Source organism: Narcine bancroftii, chromosome 4 (assembly GCF_036971445.1).
Source record: "Narcine bancroftii isolate sNarBan1 chromosome 4, sNarBan1.hap1, whole genome shotgun sequence".
NCBI classification, from domain to species: Eukaryota; Metazoa; Chordata; class Chondrichthyes; order Torpediniformes; family Narcinidae; genus Narcine; species Narcine bancroftii.
Window position 1 is genome coordinate 265,744,433 of NC_091472.1, and position 23,112 is coordinate 265,767,544.

The 23,112-nt window shown below is 45.0% G+C and overlaps 1 protein-coding gene across 1 annotated transcript; it reads left to right on the forward strand.

The window, feature by feature from the left end:
- Positions 1–20,317: 20,317 nt before the first annotated feature.
- LOC138762459 (aspartic and glutamic acid-rich protein-like) lies at positions 20,318–21,942 on the forward strand. Its single transcript, XM_069936217.1, has 2 exons — positions 20,318–20,472; positions 20,535–21,942. Exons 1-2 carry the CDS (start codon positions 20,318–20,320, stop codon positions 21,940–21,942), a joined length of 1,563 nt encoding a protein of 520 aa, XP_069792318.1.
- Positions 21,943–23,112: the final 1,170 nt, after the last annotated feature.

Sequence of the window (23,112 nt, forward strand, 5' to 3'; positions counted from 1 at the left end):
ATCAGGATCATCAAAAATGGGACTGCCAGACTGGGAAATAGCTTCTTTCTGCAGGATGTGAGATTAATGAATGTTATTTCATAACCTTGGGTCTTTTATTAATTAAATTGACCAAAATATTCCAGAATATATATTTTTGTTTTGTATTTTCTGTAATGTATATAAATATTGTGTGCTGGGTGAAAAATGTGCTTTGTGTATATGTGCACCATGGTCTGGAGAAACGCTGCTTTGTCTTGTCACAAAGTTGCAGTCAAATGATAATGAACTTGAACTGAACCTAATCTGAAGGGTAGGAATCATTGAAAGGTGAATTAACCAATATATTCAAGACCAATATATTCCTGTGAAAATAAAAGCTAGGAGTAACAAATAACTGGGAATCCTTGATATTGTGGCAAATGGAGGGCTGAATAAAGAGCTAAAATGAAGTATATGATGGGGGAAGGGAATTAATGACTGGGAGGCCTATTTTGTGTAGAAGAGATGTTGGGAGAACTTAAAAATTACCTCTGATGGGTCACAAGAAATAACTTGGGCAGGATTAAAGTAAATCAATGCAAATATATTAAGGGCAAAAGAATAATTAAGTAGGCTCATTGTGTATAACAGGAGTTAAAAGATCCTTGAATAGTGAAACATTCTTTATTGTTCATTCAGTAAATGAAGATCGCAAGGCAAGTGCTGGTCCTTGCACATAGAGGTCCTCGATACCTTGGCAGGCTTAAGGATAGATCCATAGGACAGAATGGGATTTATCCCAGGCTGCCACAGGAGTTGAGGGAAATGATTAGGGCTGTGGAAAAAGAATTTTAAATCTTCTCTGGATACAAAGAAGGCACCAGATGGCTGGAGGAGAGTAAACGTCGCCTTTCTTTTCCCGAAAAGCTGCAGGAAAAAGCGTGCTCATTAAAAACCTGTGAGGCCTACATCATCTATAAGATGGTGGAAAAATCTGAGAGATCCGCAATGATCATTTGGAGAGGCAAAGACTCCCGGAAGTTGGAAGACAGTCAGAGACGGATCCTGTTTGATTAATTTCTTGGAGATAACAGTGAGGGCAAAGGAGTAGATTTAATCAACATTGATATCAGTAACGTTTTTGGCAAATTTGGGAATAATGGTGTCCTTGCTGATTGTAATATACATGGACGAGTGATGCAAGTGTGGAGGGAAGATCACTAAGTTCATTGATAACACGAAGATAGATAGTGTGAAATTTAATCATAGGCTGTCAGGAGATATCAATGTGTGGTGAAATGGGCTGATCGATGGTATGTGAAGTTTAGCCCAGACAAATGTGAGATCCTTAAAAACAGGAGCAGGCGTAGGCCATCTGGTGGCCCAGTATGGACTTGCAGATGGGAAATTTTGTCTTGCACGCTGACAATTTTTTTTTGAAGAAGTCATAAAAAGGGTAGCGGACAGCAAGGCAGTTGATGTTATATATATGGATTTTAGTAAAGTTTTTGATAAGGTTGCACATGGTACGTTGGGATAGAAGGTTAGGGTGAATGGGATAGGAGGTCAACTGGATAAAAATAATTGGCTTAGTGATAGGAGTCAGAGAGTGAATATCAAAGGCAGTTTTTCAGACTGGAAGATTGTGACCAGTTAAGTCTCGGGTTTCAGAGCTGGGACCCCTGCATTTTGTAATAAACATGAATGCTCTGAACAAGGACGTTGTGACAGGGAGAGTACATTTGCTGTAGACATGTTAATGGCTGCTATGGAGGACAGTGAAGAAGGTTACCTAGGTTTCCAATGGTATATGGAAAAGTGCTAAGGAGGAATATATTCAGTTTAACTCCAGGAAGTATGAGATGCTATTTCAATAGTAAATCAAACCAGGCCAGGATTTACTCTGTTACTGGCAGTGTCTAAAAGAATATTATAGAGCACAGGGACTTAGGGATACACTTAAGGTTGTCAGCAGAGGTAGGGTGAGTAATTAAGAGAGCATTTGAGACATTTGTTTCATTGGTCAGGGTATTGGATACAAGCAAGAGGATGTCATGTTGAAGTTGCATAAAATGCTAGTGAGGCCATCTGTGGAATATTGGGAACAGGTTTGGTTGCCCATTTATAGGAAACCTATTATGAAAAGGGTACTGAAGAGATTTATGAAGTTGTTGCCAGGATCATGGAAATTGACTTATTGCGAGAGACTGGAGAAATCAGGTCTGTTTTCCATAAAGTGTAGGGGATTGAGAGGGGATCTTATTGAGATCTATAAAAACAATGGGGCATAAATAAGGTGATTAAAAATGGTCTGTTTCATAGAGTTGGAGAATCTGAGCGGTCATAAGTATAAGGTGGGGGTGCTCGGATTTTGAAGACTTGTCTGGGTGAGGGGACAGTTCTTCACTCAGATGGTGGGGGACATAGCCTGAGCAGAAGCCGAATAGCCTGAGCAGAAGCCGAATAGCCTGAGCAGAAGCCGAATAGCCTGAGCAGAAGCCGAATAGCCTGAGCAGAAGCCGAATAGCCTGAGCAGAAGCCGAATAGCCTGAGCAGAAGCCGAATAGCCTGAGCAGAAGCCGAATAGCCTGAGCAGAAGCCGAATAGCCTGAGCAGAAGCCGAATAGCCTGAGCAGAAGCCGAATAGCCTGAGCAGAAGCCGAATAGCCTGAGCAGAAGCCGAATAGCCTGAGCAGAAGCCGAATAGCCTGAGCAGAAGCCGAATAGCCTGAGCAGAAGCCGAATAGCCTGAGCAGAAGCCGAATAGCCTGAGCAGAAGCCGAATAGCCTGAGCAGAAGCCGAATAGCCTGAGCAGAAGCCGAATAGCCTGAGCAGAAGCCGAATAGCCTGAGCAGAAGCCGAATAGCCTGAGCAGAAGCCGAATAGCCTGAGCAGAAGCCGAATAGCCTGAGCAGAAGCCGAATAGCCTGAGCAGAAGCCGAATAGCCTGAGCAGAAGCCGAATAGCCTGAGCAGAAGCCGAATAGCCTGAGCAGAAGCCGAATAGCCTGAGCAGAAGCCGAATAGCCTGAGCAGAAGCCGAATAGCCTGAGCAGAAGCCGAATAGCCTGAGCAGAAGCCGAATAGCCTGAGCAGAAGCCGAATAGCCTGAGCAGAAGCCGAATAGCCTGAGCAGAAGCCGAATAGCCTGAGCAGAAGCCGAATAGCCTGAGCAGAAGCCGAATAGCCTGAGCAGAAGCCGAATAGCCTGAGCAGAAGCCGAATAGCCTGAGCAGAAGCCGAATAGCCTGAGCAGAAGCCGAATAGCCTGAGCAGAAGCCGAATAGCCTGAGCAGAAGCCGAATAGCCTGAGCAGAAGCCGAATAGCCTGAGCAGAAGCCGAATAGCCTGAGCAGAAGCCGAATAGCCTGAGCAGAAGCCGAATAGCCTGAGCAGAAGCCGAATAGCCTGAGCAGAAGCCGAATAGCCTGAGCAGAAGCCGAATAGCCTGAGCAGAAGCCGAATAGCCTGAGCAGAAGCCGAATAGCCTGAGCAGAAGCCGAATAGCCTGAGCAGAAGCCGAATAGCCTGAGCAGAAGCCGAATAGCCTGAGCAGAAGCCGAATAGCCTGAGCAGAAGCCGAATAGCCTGAGCAGAAGCCGAATAGCCTGAGCAGAAGCCGAATAGCCTGAGCAGAAGCCGAATAGCCTGAGCAGAAGCCGAATAGCCTGAGCAGAAGCCGAATAGCCTGAGCAGAAGCCGAATAGCCTGAGCAGAAGCCGAATAGCCTGAGCAGAAGCCGAATAGCCTGAGCAGAAGCCGAATAGCCTGAGCAGAAGCCGAATAGCCTGAGCAGAAGCCGAATAGCCTGAGCAGAAGCCGAATAGCCTGAGCAGAAGCCGAATAGCCTGAGCAGAAGCCGAATAGCCTGAGCAGAAGCCGAATAGCCTGAGCAGAAGCCGAATAGCCTGAGCAGAAGCCGAATAGCCTGAGCAGAAGCCGAATAGCCTGAGCAGAAGCCGAATAGCCTGAGCAGAAGCCGAATAGCCTGAGCAGAAGCCGAATAGCCTGAGCAGAAGCCGAATAGCCTGAGCAGAAGCCGAATAGCCTGAGCAGAAGCCGAATAGCCTGAGCAGAAGCCGAATAGCCTGAGCAGAAGCCGAATAGCCTGAGCAGAAGCCGAATAGCCTGAGCAGAAGCCGAATAGCCTGAGCAGAAGCCGAATAGCCTGAGCAGAAGCCGAATAGCCTGAGCAGAAGCCGAATAGCCTGAGCAGAAGCCGAATAGCCTGAGCAGAAGCCGAATAGCCTGAGCAGAAGCCGAATAGCCTGAGCAGAAGCCGAATAGCCTGAGCAGAAGCCGAATAGCCTGAGCAGAAGCCGAATAGCCTGAGCAGAAGCCGAATAGCCTGAGCAGAAGCCGAATAGCCTGAGCAGAAGCCGAATAGCCTGAGCAGAAGCCGAATAGCCTGAGCAGAAGCCGAATAGCCTGAGCAGAAGCCGAATAGCCTGAGCAGAAGCCGAATAGCCTGAGCAGAAGCCGAATAGCCTGAGCAGAAGCCGAATAGCCTGAGCAGAAGCCGAATAGCCTGAGCAGAAGCCGAATAGCCTGAGCAGAAGCAAGACTATCTGATCTTAGAAGCTAAGCAGGTTCAGACCTGGTCAATACTTGGAGGGGAGAATGCCAAGGAACACCAGGTGCTGTAGGTTTCTGTGAGGGGTGTTGACAAAGTATGTTACTTTCTAATTGTAGTATATGACAATAATGGAATGTTTACCTTTTGCTGCCCGACAAAGTGGTGATGCACAAGTTCTTCAAAGAAACAGTTAGGTTAATACCTCTCCCATCCATGTAGTTATCTAATGCATGCAAGTGAGTCTAAATCAGGAGGCATGTTGTTTGGCACAGAAAAGCTGTGCCTGTCAGCCTGTTTCTGTGCTGTAGTACTTGATGAAAGAGTGAAAGTCTTGTGGCATTATGCCAGGATCACAACCTCTCTCTCAACGTTAACAAGATGAAGACCATGATCAATGACTTCAGGAGAGACCCAGAGTCCACTCCCTGTTCATATTAATGATGCTGGAATTGAAAGAATAGATTCCTTCAAGTTCTTGGGAATAAGCATCTCCAAAGGCCTGACCTTGGACAAACGCATCGATACGTTGGTCAAGAAAGTTCTCCAACACCTCTACTTGGTCTCATCAGACCAAGGAAGTTTGAAATGTTCTCCTTGTTCCTCAATGACTTCTATAGGTGCACCATTGAAAACATATTTGCTGGATGCATCATAGTGTGGGACAGGAGCTGCTCTGCTCAAGATTGGGGCAAGCTACTGAAAATAGTGACTGCAGCTCGGAGCATCTCACAAGCTACATCTACATCTCTCACTGCTCAGGGAATGCAGCCAACCTATTGAAGGACTGACACACCCTGGGATTTTTCTTCTCTCTCCCATTGGAGATGAGGCTTAAGAGTATGAGATGAGGCTTAAGAGTATGAAAGCACTTGAGGACCAATTCAAGATTCTTTTATTTGTTATGGAATAAGCAGGTATAATATCACAAAATTTGATTTAATCTGTCATCAGGCAGACTGATTTTTCCATCAACAGATATTGTCAGGCACATCTTGCAGTCAGAGAAAGAGAAGCAAAAGAGAGCCTCCCAGAGTCGCTGAGTCTCCATGGAGTTGCCTCTGGTGCTCCCACAGCCTTTGTAGCCACATGGAATTCAAACCAGACCATTGACAACCTAAGCTGCAGCTCTGACTCCTAAAATGATCAAGACATCTTCAGCACCCTCTTGCATCCTGGTTTCGATACCTCTAACCCATTTAGACAATCTCTAGCAGTCTGCAGCCTGCATGAGTTTTTTGACTGCAGTCGCCAGCAGCATGCATGGGTTCCTTGTCTTGAGTCAACATCAGCCCACCACACGTGTTCTTCAGCCACAGAGCCCCTCACTGGTCTGCTGCCATGGTCACTCTCCCGTAGGGTCGTCTCTTCTGCTTCTCCTTCTCAAATGGAGGATGTTCTCCCTGTTTTCTGGTACTCTGCATCAATCAGTCTTCTGTGACCCTGGAATCTGTAATCTCTCTAGGCTTCTGCTGAACATAGAACCACCATATTAGGCCCAGAGCCTGCAGTTGCAGGATTTTAAAATAAACCACCGCTGGCTCCTTTAACAGGCCATCCCATCTAAAGCCTGTACGGAGCTGTCATTTGTTGGACTAGGCAGTAGAACCCCATGAAGAAAGAAGCACTGTGTCTCCTCTTGTTCTCTGTGGGCCTGTGGCAGCACTGCCATTTTGTTTTTTTTCTGTCATCTTTTTGTATTTTTCTTCCCCTCAGCCATCAAATTCCTGGATGAATCCCATACTGAGTGTTGGCAATAACCTATTCTTCTGTTTACAGAAGAACCCTTCTCACGACATGAGGTAGTTTGTGTAAAATAATATGTAACATGTAATAGTTTACAGCACGGAAACAGGCCATATCGGCCCTTCAAGTCTGTGCCGATTAACTTGAACAACTCCACTAGTTCCCCCCCTCCCACTCTCCGCCCATAACCCTCCAACTCCCTCATATCCATGTACACATCCTTTTCTTTGGCTTGGCTTCGCGGACGAAGATTTATGGAGGGGTAATGTCCACGTCAGCTGCAGGCTCGTTTGTGGCTGACAAGTCCGATGCGGGACAGGCAGACACGGTTGCAGCGGTTGCAAGGGAAAATTGGTTGGTTGGGTGTTGGCTTTTTCCTCCTTTGTCTTTTGACAGTGAGGTGTCAATGACAGAAAGGACCCTTCCGCAACTATCTCCTCTGGAAGATCATTCCATTCTGCCACCACTCTTTGAGTGAAGAAACATCTTCTAACATTTCTCCTAAAGTTTTGCCCCCTTACCCTTATGCCCCCTTGTTCCAACCTCCCCTTCCCTCAAGGGAGTCTACTCGCGTCTAGTCTGTCTATTCCCTTCATAATTTTAAATCCCCTCTCAACCATCTATATTCCAATGAATAAAGCCCCAGTCTCCTTAATCTTTCTCTGTACTCTATACGTTGTAAGCCAGGCAACATCTTTGTAAATCTTCTCTGCACCCTCTCCACATTAATTCTGTTTCTCTTTCCACTGCTGTTGCCTGACCTGCTGAATGTTTTCAACAGTTTCTGCTTTTGTTTTAGGTTAATTTACGGGTGTAAAGACAGAGTGAGGTTCAAAGGGAAATATGGAGGCAAAATTAGGAGTAAGGGAATTATTGCCAGCAGCTGTGACCTGAAATATGGAGACGGTGGTTTTGAATTGAAACTGTTTAACTCATTATTGAATCTGAACTGGACTATAAATTGCACAGATGAAGAGGCATTTTTTCCCATTCTTAGGTGAGCATCATTGAAGCTGTTGGAGGCTGAGGACAGGGGGCAGAATGGAAGTGTAACAGTGACTAGAGCTTTGGGATCAGAGCCTGAAACGAACAAAGGATTTCCGGAAATGCCAATCCCTGGCATTTTAGTTATTCCTATATATTGGAAACCACATTTTAACTGTAAATGAAGAATATCAGATTAAAACATTGCTGTTGAAAGATTATAGGTTTCAAATGATTAACTGTTTCCTTTTTTTTGCAAATAATGCTCACAGTGCTGAGTACTTATAATATTTTCTGTTTTCATCTTGACAAATGTCTCTGGATGGATGGGAGGCTTTGGTGCAGCAAATGTTACATCCCCCATGTGAACATGGGAATGTGTCACTGGAAGGGTGGGAGGCTTTGTTGAAGATGAAAGGCTTGAGTGCTGTGGTTGAAATGGTCACTTTAGATCCTGAAGGGAGGGAAAGATGTGTTTGTTGCTGTCAGCTTGCTGGAAGTGCAAAGAATAATGGATAGAGTTGAGAGTTTTATGGAACAGGCCCTTCAGTCCAACATGTACATGTTGGCCAAGTTGTTTACCGAATCTCATCCCATTTACCGGTATTTGGCCCATTGAATCTTCCACTGAATCTGGAGGCTTGCAAAAGGAGGGTAAGGGAAAGCTTGTTGTGGTCTTGGGAGGGATGTGAAAAGATGAGGACAGAAATCCAAATGTAGAGTGGACATTGCAGCCCCTCTCAGCCATGATGCAAGGGATCTTTGATCAAGGACAAAGTCAAACCTATCAGAAGTCCAGAAGGGAAGTGTGAGCATATGTCAACAAGGTTAGCCGTATGAGTTGCCTGACTTACTGCAGATATCGATTAACAACCTATCCCCAGCAATGCAGCAGAAAAGTTGATGTTTCATGCCAAGGGAAAAGATAGATGCAATCTGGAAGCAAAGTCTGAAATAATTTTCCAGTGATCAACTTAACTATTGATCTGAATGAAAATTGTTCCACATTTTCCATGGAAAAAGTAGTTATATTTACAACACATGTTGCTATAGCAATGTAGTTTAGAGGAAGTGAGTAGATTCAAAGAACATGAGACAGGAATGTTTTAAAAAGAAATCAGAGAAGCAGTAGACAATTTGGTTCCAGTATCTGCTCTGCCATTCAATAGCCCCATTGCTGATGTTTTACTCAGCACCACTTTTGCACTTGCACAATATTCAATGATTCTTGCAATAATGAGTTAACAAATTTGACATTCACATTGGCTAATGCTGTGCCACTTTTCAAGGAGGGAGGGGGGAGAGGGAGGGAGGGAGGGGGGAGAGGGAGGGAGGGAGGGGGGAGAGGGAGGGAGGGAGGGAGGGGGGAGAGGGAGGGAGGGGGGAGAGGGAGGGAGGGGGGAGAGGGAGGGAGGGGGGAGAGGGAGGGAGGGAGGGGGGAGAGGGAGGGAGGGAGGGGGGAGAGGGAGGGAGGGGGGAGAGGGAGGGAGGGAGGGGGGAGAGGGAGGGAGGGAGGGGGGAGAGGGAGGGAGGGAGGGGGGAGAGGGAGGGAGGGAGGGGGGAGAGGGAGGGAGGGAGGGGGGAGAGGGAGGGAGGGAGGGGGGAGAGGGAGGGAGGGAGGGGGGAGAGGGAGGGAGGGAGGGGGGAGAGGGAGGGAGGGAGGGGGGAGAGGGAGGGAGGGAGGGGGGAGAGGGAGGGAGGGAGGGGGGAGAGGGAGGGAGGGAGGGGGGAGAGGGAGGGAGGGAGGGGGGAGAGGGAGGGAGGGAGGGGGGAGAGGGAGGGAGGGAGGGGGGAGAGGGAGGGAGGGAGGGGGGAGAGGGAGGGAGGGAGGGGGGAGAGGGAGGGAGGGAGGGGGGAGAGGGAGGGAGGGAGGGAGGGGGGAGAGGGAGGGAGGGAGGGGGGAGAGGGAGGGAGGGAGGGGGGAGAGGGAGGGAGGGAGGGAGGGGGGAGAGGGAGGGAGGGAGGGGGGAGAGGGAGGGAGGGAGGGAGGGGGGAGAGGGAGGGAGGGAGGGGGGAGAGGGAGGGAGGGAGGGGGGAGAGGGAGGGAGGGAGGGGGGAGAGGGAGGGAGGGAGGGGGGAGAGGGAGGGAGGGAGGGGGGAGAGGGAGGGAGGGAGGGAGGGGGGAGAGGGAGGGAGGGAGGGGGGAGAGGGAGGGAGGGAGGGAGGGGGGAGAGGGAGGGAGGGAGGGGGGAGAGGGAGGGAGGGAGGGGGGAGAGGGAGGGAGGGAGGGGGGAGAGGGAGGGAGGGAGGGGGGAGAGGGAGGGAGGGAGGGGGGAGAGGGAGGGAGGGAGGGGGGAGAGGGAGGGAGGGAGGGGGGAGAGGGAGGGAGGGGGGAGAGGGAGGGAGGGGGGAGAGGGAGGGAGGGGGGAGAGGGAGGGAGGGGGGAGAGGGAGGGAGGGGGGAGAGGGAGGGAGGGGGGAGAGGGAGGGAGGGGGGAGAGGGAGGGAGGGGGGAGAGGGAGGGAGGGGGGAGAGGGAGGGAGGGGGGAGAGGGAGGGAGGGGGAGAGGGAGGGAGGGGGAGAGGGAGGGAGGGGGAGAGGGAGGGAGGGGGGAGAGGGAGGGAGGGGGGAGAGGGAGGGAGGGGGGAGAGGGAGGGAGGGGGGAGAGGGAGGGAGGGGGGAGAGGGAGGGAGGGGGGAGAGGGAGGGAGGGGGGAGAGGGAGGGAGGGGGGAGAGGGAGGGAGGGGGGAGAGGGAGGGAGGGGGGAGAGGGAGGGAGGGGGGAGAGGGAGGGAGGGGGGAGAGGGAGGGAGGGGGGAGAGGGAGGGAGGGGGGAGAGGGAGGGAGGGGGGAGAGGGAGGGAGGGGGGAGAGGGAGGGAGGGGGGGGAGAGGGAGGGAGGGGGGGGAGGGAGGGAGGGGGGAGGGGAGGGGTGGGGGGGGGAGGGAGGGGTGGGGGGGTGTGGGAGGGGGGGAGGGAGGGGAGGGGGGGGGAGGGGGGAGGGGGGAGGGGGGGGGTGAGGGGGAGGGGGGGGGGGGAGGGGGAGGGGAGGGGGGGGGGGGAGGGGGGAGGGGGGAGGGGGAGGGGGGGAGGGGGAGGGGGGGAGGGGGAGGGGGAGGGGGAGGGGAGGGGGGAGGGAGGAGGGAGGGGGGAGGGGAGGGAGGGGGGAGGGGAGGGGGGAGGGAGGGGGGAGGGGAGGGAGGGGGGGGGGGGAGGGGAGGGGGGGGGGGGAGGGGAGGGGAGGGGGGAGGGGAGGGAGGGAGGGGGGGGGGGAGGGGAGGGAGGGAGGGAGGGGGGGGGGAGGGGAGGGAGGGAGGGGGGAGGGGGAATTACAGACCGGTTAGCCTGACATCGGTCATGGGAATGATTTTAGAATATTTTAAAAGAAGAAATAACAGAACACTTAGACAGAAATAATAGTACCATTATAAATCAGCATGGATTTCTGAAGGGAAAATCATGCTTGACTAATCTTCTGAAATTGTTTGAGGATGTGACGAGGAGGGTGGACGTGGGAGAGCCAGTGGATGTGGTGTACTTGAACTTTCAGAAGAGTTTTGATAAGGCCCTGCATAGGAGATTAGTAGAGAGCATGGTATTGGGGGTAGGGTGTTGACGTGGACAGAAAATTGGTTGACAGACAGGAAACAAAAAATTGAGGTTAACGGGTCACTTTTGAGATGGCAGGATGTGACAAGTGGGGTCCCGCAGGGGTTGGTGCTGGGCTCTCAGTTGTTTATCATATATATTAATGATTTAGATAAGGGGATTATAAATAACTAGCAAATTTGCAGATGATACAAAACTGGGTGGCAGTGTGAGGAGGATGTTGGGGAAAATGCAGGGGACTTGGACAGGTTAGGTGAGTGGGCGGATGCATGGAAGATGTAGCTTAATGTGGATAAATGTCAGGTTATCCACTTTGGTGGCAGGACCAGGGAGGCAAATTATTATTTAAATGGAGTCAAATTGGGGAGTGGGGAAGTGCAATGTGATCTAGGTGTACTCGTACATCAGTCACTAAATGCTAGTGTGCAGGTTCAACAAGCTTAAAAAAGGCAAATGTCATGTTAGCCTTCATAAAAAGGGGAGTAGAGTATAGGAGTAAAGATGTCCTTCTGCAGTTGTACAGGGCCCTGGTGAGACTACACCTGGAGTATTGTGTTTAGTTCTCGTCTCTAAATTTGAGGAAGGACATTCTCGCTATTGAGGGAGTGCAGCGTAGATTCGCAAGGTTAGATGGCAGGATTGACGTATGCCAAAATGTTGGCTAAACTGTGCATGTATATGTTAGAATTTAGAAGGATGAGGAGAGATATGATTGAGGTATATAAGATTCTTAAGGGATTGGACATGACAGAAACTGATTACATGTTCCTAATGTTGGGGGAGACTAGGACTAGAAGCTGTAGTTTAAGAATACGGAAAAGGTCCTTTAGGCCAGAGATGAGAAAAACATTTTTTACCCAGAGAATAGTTGGTTTGTGGAATGCTATGCTGCAGATGGTGGTAGAGGTGGGTTCTCTAGATAAGTTCAAGAGGGAGTTAGATAAGGTTCTTGTGGACTGGGGAAATGAGGGATATGGGGAGAAGCCAGGGATAAGGAACTGAAAGTGAAAGATCAGCCATGATCTAAATGAATGGTGGGCTGAATGGCCTACTCCAGCACCTATTGTCTATTGTAAAATATATACATACACCTAAATTCTTTCTTGCTACAGCCAAGCAGGTACCCTGTTTAAAAAATGAGTATAATGCTACATTAAATTAAGAGATAATAGATACAAAAGATGATAAACATTCACAGTTACCAGAGCAAAAGATGTTCTAATAGTGCAGACTGACTTTTGTGCTGTATCGGAGTGGTTTATGATTTATGTAGTAAGGAGAACTTCAGAGTCTGGTGGCAGCTGGATTAAAAATAAATTATTTTTGAACTTGGAGGTGCTAGTTTTCAGGCTTCTGTACTTTCTTTGCTAAAGTATCATTTACTAGAGATGGTCATGAGGGTCCTTAAAGATACTGGTTGTCTTCTAGATATTGCCTCACATAGATATTTTTAATGGATGGGATGTCAGAGACTCAGACAGAATTGGCTACATTTGCTATATTCTGAGCTTTTTGCATTCCATTTGCTTGAATTACTTGATACAACCAGTTAGTTTCATTTCCATAGTACACCTATAGAAGGCTGATTGAAGATTTAACACCATCCTAAATCTCCTCAATCTTCTTGGAAAATAGAGTGCTGGTGTGTCTTTGTCACCTAATATCTAATGTATTCTCACCCCACCCCTGGAGTGGGAGAATTTGAGAGATTTACTCCCCTCTTCATGAAGAAATTTCTTCTCATCCCAATACTGAATTACTGCTCTGTTATGTTGAAATTGTGACCTCTGATTCCAGACACTTCTGACGGGCTAAAATATTAGGGACACGAGATGCTGGAATCTGGAGGGTAAAAATAAAACAAAAAAAAAACCATACTGGAGAAGTAATTTTGGGACCATCCTGAAAGAGGAGGAGTGAGGGACTTGGGAGAGCTGTGAATGTTAGGGGACCAGCTGGCGGTGAGTGCAGTTTAAAAGGGAGCAGAGGGCAAGTTGAGGGTTAAACAGAATAGTGATTGGTGGGAGGAGTAATAAAGATAAGGGGCAATGACAAAATAAAATGAAGGGTAGCTCAAATGGGGTGGCCAGTGTGTAAATGGCCCAGTGTAGGAGTGGGTCTTGGAGGCTTTGGCTCATGAGGTTGAGGATGAGCTTGATGCCAGTGAGGTAAGATATTTGTATTTAAATTTAGGAAGAATTAATGGAGGCAGCTTGGGCAGTGGAATGCTCTGATTGCAGGATGTGGGAAATCTGTGAAAGCACAAATGATTACACCTGCAAGAGGTGCATCCAGCTATAGCTCCTGGGAGACCAAGTTAGGGAACTGAAGCTGGATGAACTCTGGATCATTCAGGAGGCAGAAGCAGTGATAGAGAGGAGCTACAAGGAAAGAGTCACCCCCAAATGTCAGGAGGCAGATAACTGGGTGAATTTTGGAAGGGGAATAAGCAGACAGTACAGTGAACTCCCATGCTGTTCCACTTAACAATGTTTTGGATAGTCGTGGTGGTCTCATCTATGGCACATGGGCTGGCCCCTCAGCTCAGAAGGGAATGGCAGAAAAGAGGAGAGCTATGGTGATTGGAGTCTCGTTGATTAGATGAGCGGATAGGAGGTTCTGTGGATGAGATTGAGTTATGGTATGTTGCCTCCCAGGTGCCAGGTCAGGGATATCTCTGATTGACTTCACAGCATTCTGGAGGGGACGGGAGAGCAGCTGGATGTTGTGGTCCATGTGGGGGCCAATAACTTGGAGGAGTAGTGATGAAGTCCTGAAAAGAGAAATAGGGAGTTGGGTAAGAAGTTAAAAAGCAGAACTTTAAAGGTGGCAATCTCGGGATTGCTGCCTGTGCCATGTACCAGAGAGGGTAGGAATTGTAAGTTGTGACAGATGAATGCATGGCTGAAGAATTAGTGCAGGGGTTTAGATTTGTGGATCATTGGGATCTCTTTTGAGGAAAAGACTGATCTGAACAAAAAGAATGGGCTGCTCCGGAACTGGAAAGGAAGCAAGATTCTGGTGGCCAGGTTTGCTCAAGCTGTTGGAGAGGGTTTAAACTAGTTTGGGCGGGGGGTGGGAAGCAGGTGGGTAACAGAACATGAGAATAGGATAGAAGGTCAAAAGCATGATGCCATGTGTTCTGAGTTTGTGAAGAAAGAGAGATGCAGGACAAAACATAAATTTATCCAATCAGAGGGTTTGAAATGCATCTATTTCAACACGAGGAGTATTGGGAATAAAGCAGATGAACTGACAACTGACAGTATGTGGAACTACGATGTGGCTGTTACAGAGACTTAGCTGGAGGAAGGGCAGGATTGGCTGATGCAGGTGTTTTAAAAGGAATAGGATGGGAGGCAAGTAAAGGGGGGTAGAGTAGCATTACTGGTTAGGGATAATATCATAGATGGAGAAAGAAAGGAGGCTGAAGAGGAGTGTCCACTGAGTCAGTGAGGATTGAAGTCAGAAATAGGAAGGGAGCAATCTTTGTTCTGGGATTAGTCTATAGGTCCCAAAATAGCTCTTGGGATACCGAGGAACAGATAAGCAGGCAGATTTTGGATTGGAAATTCAGGGTTGTAGATATGGGTGACATAAATTTCCAAAGCTTTTAAAACTTGTGGAGGGATCTGGACCAACTGGAAAAATGGGTCAGAATATGGCAAATGGAATTTAATGCAGAGAGGTGTTGCATTTTGTAAGAACAAACCAAGGTAGCACATACATGGTAAATGGTACGACTCTGAGGAATGCAGGGAGTAAAAGGATCTGAGAATACAGACACACCATTTCCTGAAAGTGGCATCACTGGTAGACAGGGTTGTAAAGAAAGCTTTTGGCATCTTGGTCTTCATAAATCAAAGAATTGAGTATAGGAGTTGAGATGTTATGGTGAGGTTGTATAAGACAATGGTGAGGCCAAATTTGGAGTATTGTCTGCATTTTTGGTCATCTAACTACAGGAAGGATATCAGTGAGATTGAAAGCGTGCAGAGAAGATTAAACAGGCTAGGACTTTATTCTTTGGAATGTAGATGAATGAGGGGAGATTTGTTAGAGGTTTACAAAATTATGACAAGTATAGACAAAGTAAATGTAAATAGGCTCTTTCCACTGAGATTAGCAGAGATCTATATGAGAAGTCACACAAATGCTGGAGAAACTCAACAGTTTCTCAACAGCTGGTCAAACTGTGCCTTTATGTAGCAAAGGTAAAGATACATCACCAACGTTTCGGTCCTGAGCCCTTCATCAAGGTGACACCTGTTGGACCTGCTGAGTTTCTCCAGCATTTGTATGTTTTTTCACTGAACCATGGTGTCAACAGAATCCTGTGTTTCACCCCAAAATATGAGAGGACATGGCTTTAGTGTAAAATGGGAAAGGTTCAGGGAGAACACTGGGGGAATTTCTTCACTCAGTGTGTGGTGGGAGTGTGGAATGAGCTAGTATCTGATGTAAATGCAGGCTCACTCTTGAGTTTTACGAATAAATTGGATAAATACATGGATGGGTGAGATCTGGAGAGTTACTGACTGGGTGCAGGTTGATGGGACCAGGAGAATGATGTTTTGGGATGGACTGGAAGGGCTGAATGGCCAGTTTTCTGTGCTACAGTGTTCTGTTTCCCTAATATTGACTGGCACCTCCTTACTGCAAGAGGGATAGATGGGGCTGAATTTTTCAGGTGTGTCCAGAAAGGATTCCTGACACAGTATGTGGACCAGTCGACAAGAGGAAAGGCTGTACTGGATCTAATTCTGGGTAATGAACCTGGACCTCCAGTGGACCTCTCAGTGAGGGAGCATTTTGGTGATCATGATCCCAACTCCCTGAGATTTAGTCTAGCCATGAAAAAAGGATAAAAGCAGACAAAATGGGAAAGTGCTTAATTGGAGAACAATAATTATGATATGAGGCAGGAACTTGAGAGTAAATTGGAAATGGATGTTCAAGGAAGAAAGCACAAAAGTAATGTGGAGGAAGTTTAGGGAGCACGTGCTGGGTTCAGGATAGGTTTGTCCCACTGGAACACATAAAAGATGGTAGGAAAAGGACAAAACAAGAGGAAGACCTAGGAAGCAGAAAACATTAAGGGCTCATGAGAAGTAAATTGTAGCCAGGAGTGAACTTAAGAAATGACTTGGAAGAGCTTGAAGGGAGCACGAGAAGGCCTTGACATGTAGGATTGAAGATCCCAAGACATTCTATACATATGTGAAGAACAGAAGGTTGAGAAGAATGAAGGTGGGGCTGCTAAAAGATAAAGGAGGCAACATGTGCTTGGAGGTGGAGGAATACTTTGCTTCAGTATTCACAAGAGAAAAGGGCCTTGATCAGGATGAGGTCAGAATAGAACAGGCTTGTGTCTTGGACATATTGGATCTTTTTAAAAACATCGATTGATAAGTCCTTGGGGTCAGATGTGATGTATCCAAAGAAGTGAAAAAAGAGATCGGTGGAGCAATAGCTATGAACTTTGAGTCCTCTTTAGCCATAGGGAAGGTGCTGGAGGATTGGAGAATGGCAAATATAGTCCCTTTGTTTAAAAAAGGTAATAGGGAGGATCCTGGAAATTATAGACATGAATCTTGCATCAATGGTGTGCAAACTATTGGAAATCATTCTTAAGGATGGGATCTATGAACATTTGGAGAAGTACATCCTACTTGTGGATAGTCAGCATGGCTTTGTGAAGGGAAGGTCACACTTCATGAACCTAATTAAGTTTTTGGAGGAGGTAACAAAAGAAATGACCCAGGTAGGGCAGTAGATGTAGTCTAATGAATTTTAGTAAGGAATTTGACAATGCCTCCATGAGAAACTCATTCAGAAAGTCTTGATGCATGGGGTCAATGAAACCTTGGGTATGTGGAAAAAAAATGGACTTGCGGGTAGAAAGCGGAGAGTAGTAGTAGAAGGAAAGTATTCTGGAAGTGAGTGACGAGTAGAGTACCACAAGGTTCTGGTCTGGGACCCCTTCTGTTTGTGATTTTAAAAAAAATATATATATAATATGCAGATAATATGAAGGTTGGAGGAGTTGTGGTTTGAACTGAAGGTTGTCAAAGGCTACAAAAGGATACAGAGTTGGACAGAAAAGTGGCAGATGGTGTTCAATCTGGATAAGTATGAGGTGATGCATTTTGGAAGGACAAACCAGAAGGCTGAGTAGAGGGTTAATGGATGGTACTTAAGAGTTTTGATGAACAGGGGGACCTTGGAGTCCAAATCTAAACACCTCTCAAGGTCACTGCTTAGGTTGATAGGCTAGTTAAGGCCTATGGGATGCTGGGCTTCATTAATAAGGGGATTGAGTTCAAGAATAGAGAGGTCATGTTGCAACTTTACCAATCTCTGGTGAGACCACATAGAGTACTGTGTTCTGATCTGGTCACCTTATTACAGGAAGGTGTGGAAGCGATGGAGAGGGTGCAGAGGAGATTTACCAGGATGTTGCCTGGATTGGAAAATAAATCTTAGGAGGCAAGGTTAGTAGAGCTGGTACTTTTTTTTTCATTGGAGCATCGAAGGATGAGAGGAGACTTGATAGATGTTTGCAAGATTATGAGAGACATAGGATGAACAGCCAGTGCCTGTTTCCGAGGGCAGGAGTCACAAACACCAGATGTCATGAGTACAAAGTGAAGGTAGGGAAGTTTAGGGGTGACATCAGGGGTCAGTTTTTTATGCAGAGAGTTGTGGGTACCTGAAATGTCTTGCCAGGGATGCTGATGCAGGCTGAAACATTGGGGACATTTAAGAGACTCCATGACAGATAAGTGGATGGAAGCAAAATAGTGTTATGGGTTAAAGAGGGTTTAGTATTTTTATTTATGAATATATGGGTTGGCTCAACATTGAGGGTCCAAGGGCCTGTACTGTGCTGTAATGTTCTATAACTCAGTGGGAGAAAAAGAATGTTCAGTCTTGGATTGGAACTCTTCACCAAAGAGAAATTTTAGCTCTGTGCCTGCCTTGTAAGGCCTTAAGAATATTGTGCCTTTTCAATGATATCACCTTGCATTCTTGTAAACTCATGAGATTCTAGGTTTGATCACCTGAATCTTGCCTTGTTCCAGTAATCAATCTGGTGAACCTTCATTGCCCATTCTCTGTTTCAAGTACATTGTTCCCTGGGTAGGGGCACAGTATTGCAGATATGGCCTCAATAGAACTCCATAAACTGTGAGCAAGAATTCTGAACATAGGTTTGATCACCTGAATCTTGCCTTGTTCCAGTAATCAATCTGGTGAACCTTCATTGCCCATTCTCTGTTTCAAGTACATTGTTCCCTGGGTAGGGGCACAGTATTGCAGATATGGCCTCAATAGAACTCCATAAACTGTGAGCAAGAATTCTGAACTCAAAATCAAATGTGCTTGCATCAATTATCAATATGCAATCTGCCTAACCAAATCTACATGTTAACATTCTGTAATGTGTACAAGGACATGTAGACCCTTTTGAATACCAGCACCTTTCTCTTGCTCCTTAACTTGAAAAAAATAGCCAAAGTAGAAGGAACAGGATAGACCGTTCATCTCCTTGAGTCTGATCTATCATTATACAGGATCATGTAGGACTTGCCATTCCTGAAACAAAATGAAAACAAACCACTAGAATAAATCAAAAATGTTCATGGAAGAGGAATGTTTGAAGTTGCTGTTTGAGATGCTACATCAAGACCATAGTCCAAAAGGACATCAGGGTCCTTTGTCTTGCTTGCTGCTCATTTCTAATGGGCCATTTCTCTGTCCCCGCTGATAATGTTGCCTCCAGCATTAGAGATTCTTGAAATTTAAAAAAAAAAAAATTGCTCTTTAAACAAAATTTAAAACAAAAATGGTTGCAAGTTGGCAGCATCTGTGGAAATAGAAATAGTTTCAGGTTGAAGATTCTCCTTCAGAAAATGGGTTCTTGTTTTGTGGCAGAATATTTGGTGGACATCTCATTAAACAACTGCTGGTTCTTCCCATTCACTCAAGTAGTAAAATTCTAATACATTTGTCAAACACTATTTCCATCTCCATGAAGCAACGCCTGCACCGTTTGTTTAAATTATGGTTCCATATGTGCTGTATTGCTCATGTTTCCATGTTGATTATCAATTAGTTTTCTGTAACAATTCCATTTACAAGCTCTCTGTAATCTACTATGTGCTGCTGCTATTCCTTGAATGTTGACCCTAATTTTTCCAATGCTAGATGTTGGGTTAATTGGCTTGTAGTTACCAATTTTCTTCCGCTCCCATTTTGAATTGAGATGGTTATTGGTTATTTTCTAATCCAAAATTTTAACGATTTTTGGAGGATTGCAACTGATTCATCTACTGTCTTGGTAAACACTTTATGAAATAAACCACCTGGGTGAAGGGACTTATCAATTTCAGTCCAATTAGTTTGCCTTATTCTAATTATTTACTATGAGATAAACTGATAGGAAGGGCACCCTTTATTAGTTTTTTTTCACTAAGATAAATGACCTTGTATTTTTCCTTATTATGTTCCAATTGCAGTGTACTTGTCTATTCACTTAGTCTATCTCCATCCCCTGAAGCAGGGGTCTCCAAAGGGGTCGATTAAACTTTTGGGGTTGAAAGCTGACATTCATATATACAATAAAATACAACTTGCTGATGCACATTTCTGATTTATATATAATTAGTTTTCATTGTTTATTTTATAGTGCATTTACTGAACAGACTGATAATAAAGTTATAATAATTTATTGGAATCACAAGACAATGGACCAATTAACTTGGATTTTTTCACTCATGCTCTTTAAATACTCGATAAATGTATCGATGATGATACTAATGATAAATAATATAGTTTTGTTACATTTTAAAACATTTTAGGTTAGCCTTAGATTTATTTTCAAGTATGTAACAAAAATTTGGATTGTGGCAACGTGAGGCTGATTATCCCAGCCGCGTCGTTTCCTGTCCAGTGGTGCCAGCTAGTCCAGAGACAGCCAGTGCATACTTCACACCCATAGCTATTGGAGTCGTGACAGTGAACTGATTAGCTGTGCACTTACTGTGTAAAATTGCCACATTTCTAGTAAGCACGAGAGCGATCACTAATGCTAGGAATAAGTGCTGACAATATTCACAAGAGTATTTGAAATTTGTGGATTTGTATCTTTGTTTACTTACGAAACAATTCCTATGTGCCTGATATGTGAAAATGATTTCGATAATGGTTCCGTGAAATGTGCGAAGATGAAAGACGACTTCGAAAGGGTTTACTCTAAGAAAAACCAAGATCTTGATTTTTTTTTTAAGATGCTGAAAGAAAAGAGTCAGAAATCGACCAAATTTAAAGACATTTTTTACCTGCCAGTGCTGATAATGAAGGAGGAAAGAAGGCATCATACAGTATCTCCCTTAATATTGCAAAGAAAGGAAAATTGTATACCATTGGTGGGGAGATGATAATACTGTACCAGCAATTAAAGATATGATTGAAAATGTTATGAAGAAACCCTTTTGAAAATGCATGCCATTAAGTGCAAATACAGTGCAACGACGCATTGATGAGATAGCCAATGATGTGGAGAAAACCTTGGGATCTGAGTTTCAGCATAACATGTTTTCCATCCAACTCGATGAAGCAACTTTCAGCAGTTTAAATATTCTCATAGCCTTTGTGAGGTAATAGAATCCAAACCTAAAGAGCATTGTTGACAAGCTTTTGTTTGCCAAGTAACTTAAAGGTATGATGATGTAAAAGATGAGACCAGGTATGATGATGTAAAAGATGAGACCAGGTATGATGATGTAAAAGATGAGACCAGGTATGATGATGTAAAAGATGAGACCAGGTATGATGATGTAAAAGATGAGACCAGGTATGATGATGTAAAAGATGAGACCAGGTATGATGATGTAAAAGATGAGACCAGGTATGATGATGTAAAAGATGAGACCAGGTATGATGATGTAAAAGATGAGACCAGGTATGATGATGTAAAAGATGAGACCAGGTATGATGATGTAAAAGATGAGACCAGGTATGATGATGTAAAAGATGAGACCAGGTATGATGATGTAAAAGATGAGACCAGGTATGATGATGTAAAAGATGAGACCAGGTATGATGATGTAAAAGATGAGACCAGGTATGATGATGTAAAAGATGAGACCAGGTATGATGATGTAAAAGATGAGACCAGGTATGATGATGTAAAAGATGAGACCAGGTATGATGATGTAAAAGATGAGACCAGGTATGATGATGTAAAAGATGAGACCAGGTATGATGATGTAAAAGATGAGACCAGGTATGATGATGTAAAAGATGAGACCAGGTATGATGATGTAAAAGATGAGACCAGGTATGATGATGTAAAAGATGAGACCAGGTATGATGATGTAAAAGATGAGACCAGGTATGATGATGTAAAAGATGAGACCAGGTATGATGATGTAAAAGATGAGACCAGGTATGATGATGTAAAAGATGAGACCAGGTATGATGATGTAAAAGATGAGACCAGGTATGATGATGTAAAAGATGAGACCAGGTATGATGATGTAAAAGATGAGACCAGGTATGATGATGTAAAAGATGAGACCAGGTATGATGATGTAAAAGATGAGACCAGGTATGATGATGTAAAAGATGAGACCAGGTATGATGATGTAAAAGATGAGACCAGGTATGATGATGTAAAAGATGAGACCAGGTATGATGATGTAAAAGATGAGACCAGGTATGATGATGTAAAAGATGAGACCAGGTATGATGATGTAAAAGATGAGACCAGGTATGATGATGTAAAAGATGAGACCAGGTATGATGATGTAAAAGATGAGACCAGGTATGATGATGTAAAAGATGAGACCAGGTATGATGATGTAAAAGATGAGACCAGGTATGATGATGTAAAAGATGAGACCAGGTATGATGATGTAAAAGATGAGACCAGATATGATGATGTAAAAGATGAGACCAGGTATGATGATGTAAAAGATGACTGCAGTGGCGACCGACGGTGCACCAGCAATGATTGGCCGTTACAGAGGATTTGCTGCCTTATTCAAGGAAAAGGTACCCAATGTGCGTACTGCTCATGGTGTATGACACAGACACTATCCTGTAGCCAAGAAACTCAGTGGTGAACTGCATCATGCCTTAAAAGTGTGCATCAGGTCAGTCAATAAAATTAAAACACATCCTCGCAATTTGTGACTGTAATGATGTGGAAAAAAAATTGTTAAAACGTTGAATCAATTACTTTTGCACATTGAGGTAAGGTGGTTGTCAAGAGGTGATAGCTTGCAAAAACTTGTTGACTTGTATTACTTAACTATGGAGTTTCCTATGATTGTGACAGCGAGTTGAAAAAGTGTAAGAATCATCTGTTCTATTCGGTAGACCTATTTTTGAAATTTAATGAAGGACAGAAATGTCTGAAAGGTAAATAAGTTACAATTACTCAAGCCTAAACAACCTTAATAGGTTTCCAAGTCAATGTAGGTCTATTTAAATCTTCATTAGCACATAGAGATCTTAAGTATTTTTCAAACTTACGGAAATTGGAAAAAGATTAAACCATTTCAGACTGTGATCTGGAGATGTACATAAATCACCTTGGAAAAATTAAGGGAAGACTTAAAAGTATGTTTCGAGGACCTGCAGAAAATGCAAGTACCTGACTGGATAGTAGCACTGTTTCAATTGGAAATGGAAAATGCAGATATTAAATCTCTCTTTGAAGAGAGAGAGAGATCTCTCTCAATCCTAGGTAATTAACTATATTTGATGAAGATTGTGAACATCTGCAGCCTCACTACCAAATACTGCAATTGGTCATAGGCTCCCAAACCCAAAACACTCCATTTATTTACATTCATTGTTTGGTTTGTTAAATGAACTTCAATCTACCAAGTATTCAATGCAAAAACTTTTGGGCAGGTGGAGGGAAGAGAGGTGTAATGTACACTGGTTGTTCATTCAAGGAAGAAATGGATGACCTTTAAGTAATGGACATGGTTAAAAAGGAACAGGATGTTGACAGTGAAATGGGGGTGGTTGCAGACAGGAAACTAATAACTTGTAACCTTCATGTTTTTGTATAAAATTCCAAATGGAAGAGATGAGAGAGGATAATTCACTTGAACATTATCTATTTTGAGGAGAAATAAGAAAAAAAAAATTGCAGGGATGAGCACAGTAAAGTCGGCAACATAAATCTACAGACCACAATGGGAATTCTTAGATATTTTTCCAACATTGCAAAGCCAGCATAGATGCTAAAAAGTAAAGTTCTATTTGTGTTGAGGCAAATA

Bases quoted from the DNA above. Each gene is read 5' to 3' on its own strand.
- LOC138762459 (XM_069936217.1), top strand. From the start codon at position 20,318: ATGCCATTAAGTGCAAATACAGTGCAACGACGCATTGATGAGATAGCC. The intron at 20,473-20,534 runs GTAATAGAATCC...AGTAACTTAAAG, and splicing joins ATTCTCATAGCCTTTGTGAG to GTATGATGATGTAAAAGATG.